Below are 13,518 nucleotides of genomic sequence, written 5' to 3'. Positions count from 1 at the left end.
GGCAAGTCTGTGGAGCATTTTCTTGAATAAGGATGGAAGTTGGGGGATCCAGCCCACTGTGGGATATGCCACCTATGGGTAGATGGCCCTGGATGGTATAATAAAGGAAACTGAGTAAGCCATGAGGCAAGCAAATAATCAGAATCCCTCTAAAGCCTCTGCTTCAGTTTCTGCTCCTGAATTCTGCCTTGATTTCCTGCTGTGGATTCTGTTAATGATGGACTATGAATAGGACACGTAAGACAAATGAACAATTTCCTCCCAAGTTTCTCTTTGCTATCATGTTTATCACAATAAAGAAAGCACATTATGACAGTAACCATATGTGTTCTCACATACCTTGGTTCCTAATGCTTTGCCATGTATGTGTTTTGAATATCTCCCAGGTTAGACAGCTTTTTTTCTTTAGCTAAATTACAGAAAAACTGCTTTCAAAACCTGACTTTGTTCACTCTTGCAAGGTTTGTTAGTATGAAACTCCAATAACAACAAACAGTAAAAGTGTCTGAAAAAAATCTGTCATACCTAACACCTCAAAGTACAGCAGAGGGTCATATTTACAGCTTTAACAAAAATACATACTGATTAATTAACCCCATTATAATCACTGAAGAACTCTTTGATGATATTTACCTTAATGGACAGTCACAGTACTGGGAGGTGAGAAAGAAACATTCTACCACATCACAGATCACAGAGATAGAAAAGCAATAAGGACCATGTCCATCTTGAGAGCTGTTCAAATGTTTGGTTCTTAGCAAACATCAGGGTTCACTGCAGTCATACCCATTGTGCATTGTAGGGAAGGTCATCCAAAGAACATATTTGTACAGATGTTTATAGGGAGAGGAAAAGACAAAGAGAATTAAAATTTCAATTACACTCCAGAAAGCCTAGAGACTTTACATTGGTGACAGTGAGTATGAAGTGTGGTATTTCAAATTTTTTAAAATTTCAGTTCGTAATTAACATATTCATAAGTGAAGTTCATTCTCTTTTAGGTATAGCACAATTTCCATTGAAATTTATCACCATGACTTAATGTACAGAAAATTATTTTACTAGAGTGTATCTTTCTTCTTTTCTCCATTGTGCTTGGATATTAATCATTTATGGAGAAACAAAGCACTAGAACAGAACACAGAGCAGGGTCTACTGTGACTGGACTTTATATCAATGAGAGAGTTAATAATTTGTGTTGAAATTATTTCATTACCAGTATTTGTACTTTTTAAAAGGTATGTCTACAAAAAAAAAAACTGGAAGTATTTAGTGGAATATCTCTTGTGTCAATATTTATCAAAAAAAAAAAAAAGGCCAGGTTGGGGGTAGTGGCTAGATCAAGTCCTCTGAGCCACAAACTCTAGTTCATTCTCTATTCATCCCACTTTGCTCTCTCATACCCTCTGTCATAGTCTTTCTTTCACTCTTCTTAGCTTTATTCTGTTGTGGTCAAGTTGTAAACGGTTTTGGGTTAACTTATCCAACATCTTTATTAAAGAAGCAAAATAATGATCTTGATTAAGCAAAAAAAAAAAAAAAAAAAAAAGAAACAAGGTCCAAACACCTTTCCATAACATTTTGCAGAAAGTGAGATGCAATTATTTAAGTTGCATGAAAAGTCAAAGGGCAGAAAAGTGGTTTTCTGGGCAGTTTGGGCAATGACTTCGAATTTCATTTAAGCTGTCCTTTGAAAAGTGTAGAGGTATTTCTGAGTCTTATAAGGTGATATGGCCAACTTTCAAGTATGGAAAGTGACAGATGGACATAACGTACATCCAATAATCTGAGTTTACTTGGGAACACATAGTGTATCAAGCTAATAACTATTTTTCAGCAGGTTTAAATGTGGTGGCTACTGAGAACAATGTGCTTTGTTCATGTGATTGGAAACATATTTTGTTTGTTGAAACCCAAACTGCGGAATCCTGAAGCCAATATGAATATTGTAAGTTATCCTCATTAATCAACACACTTTCAAAGACTTGTCACTATTAATTTCACTCATCCTTTCCAAATTGTTGCATTTATGATAATCTGAAATTTCTCTTTACATAGAAATTGTTACTATATTCTACAAAGAAACTTTACTGAAAATTCATCAAAGTGCCCAGATGACTACACTAATGAAAGTCAATGTGTTTTTTCTTCCATATTTAGAGTGAGATTATTTCCCACTGGAACTATAAAAGTGAGGTATATGAGGTTGTGACTGATGATGGTTATATTCTTCTACTTTACCGGATTCCCATGCGGGAAGAATGAACCCAGGAATTCATGTAACAGTGAGTGACAAAAAGTACTGAGGTTTAAATGTGTTCTATGAAAACCTCCCCATCAGTTACCGCTAATGAGAAGTCCCAAATCTCCCTGGATTCCATGTGCAAAGCCAGGAGTTGTTGTTGTTGTTGTTGTTGGTGGTGGTGGTGGTGCTGGTGGTGGTGGTAGTGGTGATGGTGGTGGTGGTGGTGGTGGTGGTGGTGGTGGTGGGTGTGATACCTACTGTGTTAGTTGATACTATTAGACAAAACAGCACCATCTGTCTCATGAATTTAGATTTTCAACAGGATAAAAGCTAAGAATCCCTGCATTAAAGGAGAAGAACTTCAAAGCACAGACTCTGCAATGCTTGACTTACTGCTGTGAGAATTCACAGTTCTTGATCAAGAACCTAGCTCATTCTGATTTATGTTTAGATATGCCACAAATGATAGTCATTTTCAAGGACTTATTGTTGTTTGAGTTATTTATTAAATATTCTCCATATTATCTTTTGCTCTACATGAGTTTGAACTCATTACTAGAAAATAATATAGCTCAAAATTTTATGAATTAATAATACTTAGTGCCAGGCGGTGGTGGCACACGCCTTTAATCCCAGCACTCGGGAGGCAGAGCCAGGTGGATCTCTGTGAGTTCGAGGCCAGCCTGGGCTACCAAGTCAGTCCCAGGAAAGGCGCAAAGCTACACAGAGAAACACTGTCTCAGAAAAAAAAAACAAAACTTAGTAAGGAAATTCATATTTATTCAACAAGGAGCAGGAAGAAGAACGGCATCCAATCCAGTTTTACTCTGCAGGAAATGCATGATATTGATGGCTTTCTCATGAGGATAACCAGCTGTTAGCACTTCTACTTAGATTATATCTGCACTATGGCAAACAAACAAACAAGAGACAAGCCTTGTTGCCTTTAATCACAGCACTGGAGAGGCAGAAGCAGGTGAATCTGTGTGAGTTCAAGACCACCCTGATCTACATAACAAGTTCCACTGAGACCATGTCCCAAGACAAAAGCAAACAAAAACACTAGCCAGAAACAATAACAGCAACAAAAACAACAAACCAAATCCAACAGTACTATGATGACTGAGAATATTATCAAATATTTCCCAGAAGAGAAATAAATGAAAAGAGGATAAGGAAGGATACAAATATGAGAAAACTGCAATATACATGTATAAAATATAATGAGCTCCATTATTTTGTGTTCTTAAAAATCAATAATAAATAACAAGTACGTTTTCTTTTCAGCTACAAAGCCAGTTGTGTATTTGCAGCATGGGTTGACTCTATCTGCTTCTGCTTGGCTTATCAACCCTCCCAGCAGCAGCCTTGGCTTCCTTCTGGCAGATGCTCACTTTGATGTGTGGCTAGGGAATGTCAGAGGCAATAACTATGCCAGGAAACATGTGTACCTAGACCCAAATTCTACAGCATTCTGGAATTTTAGGTAAGATGAAATATCTTCCTATTTTCATTTTTGATAATCTACCAACTTTATTGATTATTGTAACATGTCTTACCCAAATATGAATAAAAACTGGTCAGACATATGTCATAGGGATACTATATGGTATGTTATCTTATAAATTCAGATCTAGAACAAAAGCATTTGGAGATATAGCCAGTCGCTTAATTGGTTCTGATCCTTGGCTCTGTTCAAAGTACACAAGCAAAAGATTGTGTCAAGGCATTCTGAGCATTGTAGGAAATAGGGGATATGAGGAGGAGCAAGATGGAGACTATGCAGGACATTTTTGTCAGTATTATCTCAGTACCCAGGCACCCCCTTAGAAATTTTTTTCAAGTCAGGGCTTCCCCCGCAAGGATAATGTTCAATTGTTAGAATTATGTAAACTTCATTTCTGTTTTATACAGTTTTGATGAACAAATAAAATTCGACATTCCAGCCACCATTGACTTCATTGTGAACAAGACAGGACAGAAGCAAATTTACTATGTCGGCCATTCCCAGGGCACCCTTCTTGGTATGCGGAGAGACTCTAAAACCTGCGCTACTGTAATTTTAATTGCAAACCACAGAAGCATTCTCTAGAAATAATTTCATTTTTAGAAAGCACATTTTTGTCAGTATTTAGAAACATTTAGCTACCCCCCAATATTAAAACCCAGTTATTATAATGGTTAATTCAGTGGCACAGGATATTACGGTGTGTCCCTGGCTGGGCTCCACTTTGCAAGCCTCTGATTCCACTTCTCAGATGGTATGATGACAGGTATGAGCAACTGTCCCTGGCTAGCCTCCTTCAAAATAACAGAAAAAAGAATACTACACGCCTTTGTTACCTGCTTTTTAATCATCATCATTTCAAAGATACAAGACATGTGAACAATGTAAATGTCTTAGAGTTGCTTGGAATTATCCTCACTTTCCAAAACTAAGCCTAATACATTGTCTTGATGTCCTTATCTGACTTCTTAAAGGAAAATGGATTTATATGTACTGTTTAGGAAAAGTCTTACTCATTTGGGTACTCTGAGAAGTTAAATTCTGAGGACCCACTGAGAATCCACAGAGCTTCAAGTAGTATTTTACTGTGCTGATCTGAGGCATGCTAATTTACATAGTGTGAATACAAGAAAAAAATGCATGCTTCCAAACCTCATACTCCCTGGAAAACCATGTCTACTTAATTTGCATGCCACTAGTTTAAAATAGTGTTCTTACTGCTTAGGCACTTTGCACGCAGTACACCAAAGAAATGCACTTCTCCCTGAACTCGCAGTCCACTGAGGAAAGTGTGGGATAAATAGCACAGACCCTCATGTTTCTTGGGCCACATGTTTTCTCTTGAGGATATCTTTGTAGGATATTCAGTGTATGATGCTAAGTGATATCCAGAGTTTCTACTAACTAGATGGGAGTTAATGGATCCACTCATTGCCCTTGACTTGTAACAAGCAAAATTGTTTTCCCTGTTAGAAATAACTCTCTGAGTTCAAAGAAATCCTTAATAAAGAACTACTACAAAAATGGAATGATATTTACCCAAAGTTTTCCAGGCAGCCTTAAATTATAATTTGACTGTTGTGTATGTACACACACACACACACACACACACACACACACACACACACGGGATTGGAGAACAGACTACTAAGAATACATAAATATCATTCTCCATCTATATAAGGGGGCATATCCAACTACGAGAGAAGATTATTATTATGGTAAGACAAAATGCTAAGTTGAAATTTAATGGTGCCCCATCAAATTTTGTGTCTTTTTTTAAAGATAGTCTACTCAGCTCTCTACCTTCACATGTGAAGGTGTATACAAGTCTTCCATGCCACCTTCAGTACGATCAGAAGAAAAGTATTTTAAAAATCAATGTAATAGAAATGTAACACTTTGGATTCCAAAAGTATAACAATCTGGGAATACTTGATTTTTCTAGATATGGATATTTTCTCTCTTTTTTTCTTTAATTTTAAAAGTTTTCATTGTTATTTATTTCATTCATTAATTAAATTTATTTATTTATTTTACATTGCAACCACAGTTTTCACTCCTTCCTCTCTTCCTATTCCCTTCTCCCACACCAACCCCTAACTCCTGAGTTCCTGATTAGAAAGAGGCAGGTTTCCCATGAATGTCAACAAAGTATGGCATCAAGTTGAAGTAGGACTAAGCTCCTCTACTTTTATTAAGGATGGGCAAGGCAATACAGTATGAGGAATTGGTCCTGGAAGCCAGGGTCATCACAACGGAACCCACAGAAACAGCTAAGCTGGGCTCATAGGAGTTCACAGACTGTGGGCTGACAGCTAGGGAGCCTGCATGGGACTGACCTAGGCCCTCCACATATGTGTGACAGTTGTGTAGCTTGATCCACTTGTGGGATACCTAGTGGTGGGAGCAGGGCCTGTCCCTAACGCTCTGGCTGATTTGTCCCCCCCTACACACACACCCCTTAAATATATATATATAAAACAACACACTAAGTTATTGAATGTCTAGTTAAGCAAACAAAACCTTTCACAGTTGATAACTAAAATGAGGTCCACATCAAATATAATTTAAAGAAAGTAACCTAATGGTGTGCTCCCAGGTGAATCAGAGAATCATCTGAAAAAAGTTTATCAAAGAATGACAAAGAATACACTCAGTTTAGTCTCAGTTGTGACTAAAAATAACATAGAACTTCGAACTATGAGAAAATACTGAAAAGTGATCTAGTCTCTTGTTTTCTTTCAGCTTATGGGGCATTGGCAACAAATCCACAGCTGGCCCAGAAAATCAAAGCCAACCTTGCCCTGGGCCCTGTTGTGACCACCAAGTATCTGTCAGGTGCCTTTCGCACAATCGCTTACATTGACCCAACAGTGATCAAGGTTTGTAATACTTTCCAACACCCCCCTCAGAAATAGCAGTTAGGTACAGTTTTCAAAAATAAAAGTGGTACCCAGCTGAAAACCAGAGATGCTGAGGCAACATCTGCTCAGCGTCCTTGTGACCACACACAGCTCCCCCACAGCTGGTACTGCATGTCAGAGGTTGCCAAGACTTGTCATTCACCCGTTGACCAAGGATCTTTTTTTTTAACCCCTCTACTTTTCCTATCTACGGAAGCCTTTGCTAATGGATTTTATAATACAAATGTGCTATTTGCATTTGTTTTTAAAGTTTTCTATCATGTCTCTGGTTTTCAGATGGAAATTTCAATAGAATGAATGAGAATTTCCCCCTTTTAACTTCTTTTTGCTTTCCATTGTCTGGACTGTAACACATTAAATTTTCCCCATTGTTTTAAAGCTTGTTTTAATCACATCTTGTACAGAGTGCTGAAAATGTATTAATAATAAATGCTTTAGTTGCAGGGAAGTTGAATACAGGGTTTACATCATCACCAGTCTACTGATTACATTTCTCTTGTGTTCATGGCTTCGCTTTATCTGTCTCTTTAAAATAGTGAGGCATTTAATTGACATGGAGTTAGTGCTTGTTTAAGGTTTTTACTTGCAATTGTATAATGGTCAATGACACAGCATCATTTCATTTATATAAAGAGTGGCAACCTACTCTTCATAATTAATAGCTTTCTGGGTCTTTTTATTTCATGCATTTACACATATACAATTGCATATAAAATTGCCAGCTGTTCTTTTCTCTAATATGAAAATGGTTAACAGCCTCAACCCTGGGATATTAAAAACAGAGAAAACCACTTAGTCTTATTTGGAGCTCTCTTGTCCTATTTTAGTTCCATAGCAGACTAGTGGCCCATTTATCCCTGTGAAAAGCTTCATGTTGACTCTAAAGGTCAAAGAGGTGACTTCTCTAGACATCAAATCCTTTTTCCTTTTTTAATATTTGTTTTTATTTATTTTATCTGAATGTCTCTGTGTAAGTGCGTGTTGTATGTGTGTTTGCATGTGTGTACATATGTGTGTATGTGTTTCTGTGTGTGTATGTGTGTGTGTGTGTGTGTGTGTGTGTGTGTGTGTGTGTGTGTGCATGCAAGCACCTGTGGAAGTCATAGGACTATCAGATCCCCTGGGTCTGGAGTTAAAAGCAGTTGAGAGATGCCTGATGTAGGTGCTGGGAATGAAACTCAGGTCCTCTGGAACAGCAGAAAGCCATCTTATCCACTCAGGTATCTCTCCAACACCCACATCTTTTTTTCCAAAGTTGTTTTCTTGGTTTTGTTATTTATACCGTGTTAAAGTCCGCATTCTACTTTTTATTAACTGAACAAAGCACACCTTTCAACAAAATCAAGCAAAGAAGTTATCGGGATTTTCATGTTTTAGTGTTAAGCCCAGCCTTTAGTGGCTGAACCATCCCTCTAGCTTGGTGTCTTGAACCTTCAAACTTGCAAGAACAGAGACTTTTCTTTCAGTTAATGCTTCATTAACTTCTCTAGGTTTATTTACCTTGATAACCTCGTTGTCTGTTGCTAGTCTATGGCAAAACTTCAGTTCATACATTGAGGCTGCATCTTACATTGTTGATAAATTCGTAAGTTTTGCCCACTAATTTTTTTGAAGATTTCATCTTTTGTGTTTAGAATATCAGGTTTCCTTTAATACAGTTTTCTTCTGTTTTAGTTTTTAGGATCTTAGTACCTACATTTGTTATCAATGTGTGTATGTTTGCATCTGTATTTGTGTTCCTGTGTGTGTGTATTTCTTGTTATAAAGGCTGGAAAGTGCAGCTTAATGATGCAGACACATAGCAAGTGCAAACCCTCTACTACGGATTCAGAGGGAAACTATGTTATCTTTTACTACGGTTATAGTATTAATGATGGTCCTACATATTTAAATGTGTCATTTTCAGAAAGTGTTTGGAGAAAAGGATATAATGACCAGTCCAGATGGTAATCGTGTCCTTCAGTTTGTGTGCCATCGGGAGACAATGGGAACTGTTTGTAATAATTTGCTTGCAGTGCTATTTGGATATAACCCCAAGAATTTAAATGAGGTATGATTTTTGTCTTCAGGTCAATGGATTTTTTTATAGTGATTGTTGATGCTATGATCTTCTTACTAGATAAACATTAAAAATGAAAACTACTTACTCGCATAGTATAGAATAATTTAACTCACATAATATGAATAGTTCATATTACACAAGGTGGCATAGTTTGCATATAATTTCTAAAGTTATAAAGATGGCTATAAAATCCATCTATATCATATATAGATGAATATCTGGATATCACAAATTAAATAACTAATATTGTTTCTCTGACTTCTTTTTAATCATCATTTTAAGATTAAAACTTCTTTCCAGAAAAACAGTATCTCCACCACATACTACCACAAAACAAACAAAAATACTTAGCTTCCTTGCTGTGGTCAAAATTCCTTTTAATTGATTCAGGAAAGATTTGAATCATAAAAGTCCCACCATTCTGCAATAATATTTTAAACTTTCATACTCTTAAAAAGATACTAACTGGTTTTAGCTCAGTGGTAGAGCACTTGCCTAGCAAGCACAAGGCCCTGGGTTCAATCCTCAGCTCCACAAAAAAAAAAAAAAGATACTAACCATGTTTTGCTGTTTCCCAGAGTCGTATTGATGTGTATGCTGGACACATTCCATCAGGAACTTCAGTTAGAAATATACTTCATTTTTCTCAGGTAAACATTTTCTGTGCTTGAATTCCTTTTCTGTTTTGTTTTAAATCTTCCCTCTTTGGTGAGCTATGTCAATTCTCTATCTTATGATGATGATGATGATGATGATGTTGAAATAGATAGTAACAATACTATCTCTGATGTCAAGAGGAGAAACACTACTCTGTGGGGAAACAATAATTGTGAAAAGTAATTTTTCCATCCTTATATCTTCTATGCAGTAACTTTTATTTTACAACATGTAAATCTTCTTGGTGATCTGGGTCACCTGGCCTCCAGGTAAGCTGAGGCTATGAACCCATACCAGTTCAGAAACCTTGATGACTAAGGGTAGAGATGATTGATGCTAGAGCAGAATATCACAGATAGGATGGTTGAACATTGTCTTTTCTAAAGAAGAAAATTTATTTAAATTTAACAGCACAGAAAACTAGTATAAACCTAGTTTATTTAAAATTAATATTAATTTACAAGTGTCAGGTATTAAAGAAAGATAGGAATTTTAGGTGCCTTTGAGGTATAGGCATAAATTGTGAAACATTTCCTTCATGCATGTAAAAAAGACTTCCAGGACAGCAAAGTGGGATAAAGATGAAAATGGCCTAATCTTACAAAGGCCATTGCCATGATGTAAGCTAGTACCTATGGTCAAGATGTATATCTCCATATTTGAAATTTTTTCATTCATGGGTCTTTATTTTTTAAGTTCCATGTCTGAGCTGTATTCCTGAGTTTGCCCTGGACTTATTGATATACATGTACCACCACTGCCCAGCTCTTATTGGAAATATTTTTTACAAAATAAATTCTAAGCAAGTGCAAAATAGTTCAATTATATTTTAGATCTGATAGAAATGATACTTTGTAACAAGTGTTAAAGTCAATTAAATTTTTTTAAAAAGTTTTTCTGTAGCCATCAAAATATTACCTTATTTTGTTGATATATAGCTTCATTGATGGGTATTTAGATAATTTGAAAGGGGTATGTATGTATATATACCTATGTGAATGTTCTTTTGTGATGGTGGACATGTGTGTGCCAGTGTCTTGGTATGGATGTGCTTGCATGTGGATAACAGAGAACATCTTTGGGTGTTGTTTAAAGACACTATCCATCTGTTATCTGAGATGATATCTCTTACTGTTCTAAAACTGGCCAGGCAGGTTAGGCTTTCCATTAAAGAGTCCCAGGAATTTGTATGTCTGTGTCTTCTGAGCTTTAGGATTTCAAATATATACCACCACACTCTTCTTTTTAATAGTGGATTGTAGGAACTAAATTTAGGTCCTGGTGCCGGCAAAGCAAACATACCACTTACTAAGATTATTCTCCACTTCCAAAATATTTCCTTATTAACAATTATTTACAATTTGAATTTCATTTACAATACTAATCTTAAATATAGTGAAATTTAATGTTATAACAAATTTACACTATAAAATAACTTGTGCAAATCTCATCCCTTATGAAATTATAACACTAAAATTTTCACTGTCTTCCTACATATAATACTGAGATTCCATATAAGTACATAAAATGTAGTATAAGTACTACTACATTTTTTTTTGTAAAATACACTACAGTTACTAATTTTCTTAGTCATATAACATCTTTGTTTGACTGACACAGAATCTTTCTGCATATATTTAAGTTTCTACTCATCCAGGATCACATGATGTGATCATAGAAGTATAGTGCACATATATATGGTTATATTGAACCTGATCCAGTGGCTCACATGAAAAAGTAGTCGATACAGATCATTAATTCCTAGAAAGTTTGCTTTAGGAATGTTTAGTAAGTAACAGCCTATTTTATCTTTAAGGGAATCAGAACAGGCTTATTCCAAACTTATAACTGGGGCAGCGACTCTCTAAATATGCAGCACTACAATCAGGTGAGTCTTCTTTTATTTTTTATTTATTTATTTATTTTTGGTTTTTAGAGACAGGGTTTCTCTGTGTAGCTTTGCACCTTTCCTGGATCTTGGTCTGTGGACCAGGCTGGCCTTGAACTCACAGAGATCTGCCTGCCTCTGCCTCCCAAGTGCTGGGATTAAAGGCATGCGCCACCACCGCCCAGCTGTGAGTCTTCTTTTAAAAACTGTAATGATTGCCCACTTTTGGAAAGTGTATGAAAGATCTAAAGAAATGATTATTTTAAAAATACTATTGAATATTTTTTATACTTCCCAGGATATTAGTTAGACAGAGGTCATAGAACAGCATCAAAAGAATGAAAATACTTCTTTATAGTACTTTATGTAGAAATATGTATTTCTAAATAGCTTAACTATAGGAATGGAAATTGCTTATCTATAGAAATAGAAAATAACTTATCTTTAACACTAGAAAAATTTATTTCTATAGCTTATCATCAGAACTTCACAGCAACCTTATGATCTATCAAATGGTTATTGACATCATCATCTCTACCATAAAGAATGTAAAGTTTACAGGAAATAGTTTCATAAAATTGTCTATGATACATGATAATGCTTTACCAGTAGTCCATTACTGCCTTGACATATGTTGAGAGTTCATAAATGCTTTCTGTGGTCTGATGTATATAATCACTGAATCAATTCATAAGTTAGAATGTAAAACTTATAGTTCATACTTTGGTATGTTATTAATATAAATAAGCTATTCTTTGTTTTCTTTTAGTTTACTCCTCCTATATACAAGGTGGAGAACATGAAAGTTCAAACTGTCATATGGAGTGGTGGACAAGATATTCTGGCAAATCCAATAGATGTTAAAAACCTGGTAGCCAAAACCTACAATCTAGTTTATCACAAGAAGATTAGTGACTATAATCATTTGGATTTTATAATTGGTAAAGATGCTGCTGAAAAAGTTTACAACGATTTGATTGCATTCATCAAAAAAGATCAATCAGGGTGAAGTTTCTTTAGTTTCCTGAGTGTTTTTTTTTCTGCTTATTTTGGAGGGTTCTATGCTTTTTCTTAATGAAAAGAATTCCTTGATTTCCTCTTTCTTTTCAATAATCTTTGCTATAGCTCTGGCTGTCCTGGAACTTGCTCTATAGACCACCTGAGTTCTAGGACTAAAGGCATATGCCACCATAGACAGGCATAATCTTTGATTTTTAATCCTGGTATAATTTATGTAAATTGTTTTCATATGTCCAGAAAATATAAAATCAATAAAATATTTAATTCATCTTGCAAACATTTTCTAATTTATGCATACTTATTTATAGATCACTGAGAGAAGAACTCTGAGCACAGGGCTAAATTTTATCTAAAAGAAGAAAATTTCACAATAGTGATGCAGGAAGAAGACCCATGATATATCTATGGTGGACAATGACTCTGAAGAAGTCATATTTATAGTTATTTCTTTTACCATTTATTCTAAAATAAAACCTGAGATAATTACAAGCAGCCATGACACACACTGTCAACATCCACTTCCTGGCTCAAAAAGGCCACACAATATCTTGTCCCCACCTCATCCTCATCCGAGGCCTTTCTTTCTCTTGTCCTGAGACCACCAGGAATATTCATGATCCAGTCCAGCTAGCTGAATATGAACACTACCTCTCAAACTAAATGCTCTCTTCCATTGGATATTAGACCACAACATAGACAAAATCATTGTAACATTTCCCCCTTTTTGTCTAATTCAAAAGAAAAGGTTCTAACTCTAACATAGTAAAACTATATACAGTAAAAATTATTATCAAGTAATGTGCAAATAGAAAGAAAAAGTATTAACCTTAACAAAATGAAACTATATACAACAAGAACAATTGTCAAATAAAAAATACATTCACAATGTCCAGTCAATTTGTATTGGCAAATTAGAGAAAATACTCTCTCTGCTATCCTCTCCTGTAACTATCTAGTCTTTAACCCCATCAGAGACCTAACAAGGATATAATTTTATATGAGTAAACAGGAAGTACAGAGCAAGCAACTTTCCAAATTATAAGAAAGTCTTCAACCCCATCAGAGACCTGAGAAGGATATAATTTTATATGAGTAAACAGGAAGTATAGAGCAAGCAACTTTCCAAATTATAAGAAATGACAGAAAATAGCTGGCTGCCTGGAAAGTCACCCAAGGTTCCTTTGTGAGAGAATCCAACTTCAGCCAAATGGC

At 35.6% G+C, this 13,518-nt stretch overlaps 1 protein-coding gene across 1 annotated transcript; it reads left to right on the top strand.

Moving 5' to 3' along the window:
* The first annotated feature begins 1,846 nt into the window (after window positions 1–1,846).
* LOC118578133 (tear acid lipase-like protein) lies at window positions 1,847–12,295 on the top strand. Its single transcript, XM_036178821.1, is given in 10 exon segments — window positions 1,847–1,948; window positions 2,161–2,253; window positions 2,255–2,279; window positions 3,533–3,731; window positions 4,160–4,269; window positions 6,501–6,637; window positions 8,586–8,729; window positions 9,320–9,391; window positions 11,215–11,286; window positions 12,056–12,295. Coding segments are annotated over 10 exon segments (1,194 nt in total).
* The last annotated feature ends 1,223 nt before the right edge of the window (window positions 12,296–13,518 follow it).

Source organism: Onychomys torridus, chromosome 1 (genome assembly GCF_903995425.1).
Source record: "Onychomys torridus chromosome 1, mOncTor1.1, whole genome shotgun sequence".
Taxonomy (NCBI): Eukaryota; Metazoa; Chordata; class Mammalia; order Rodentia; family Cricetidae; genus Onychomys; species Onychomys torridus.
This window is presented reverse-complemented; position numbering and strand designations above follow the sequence as displayed.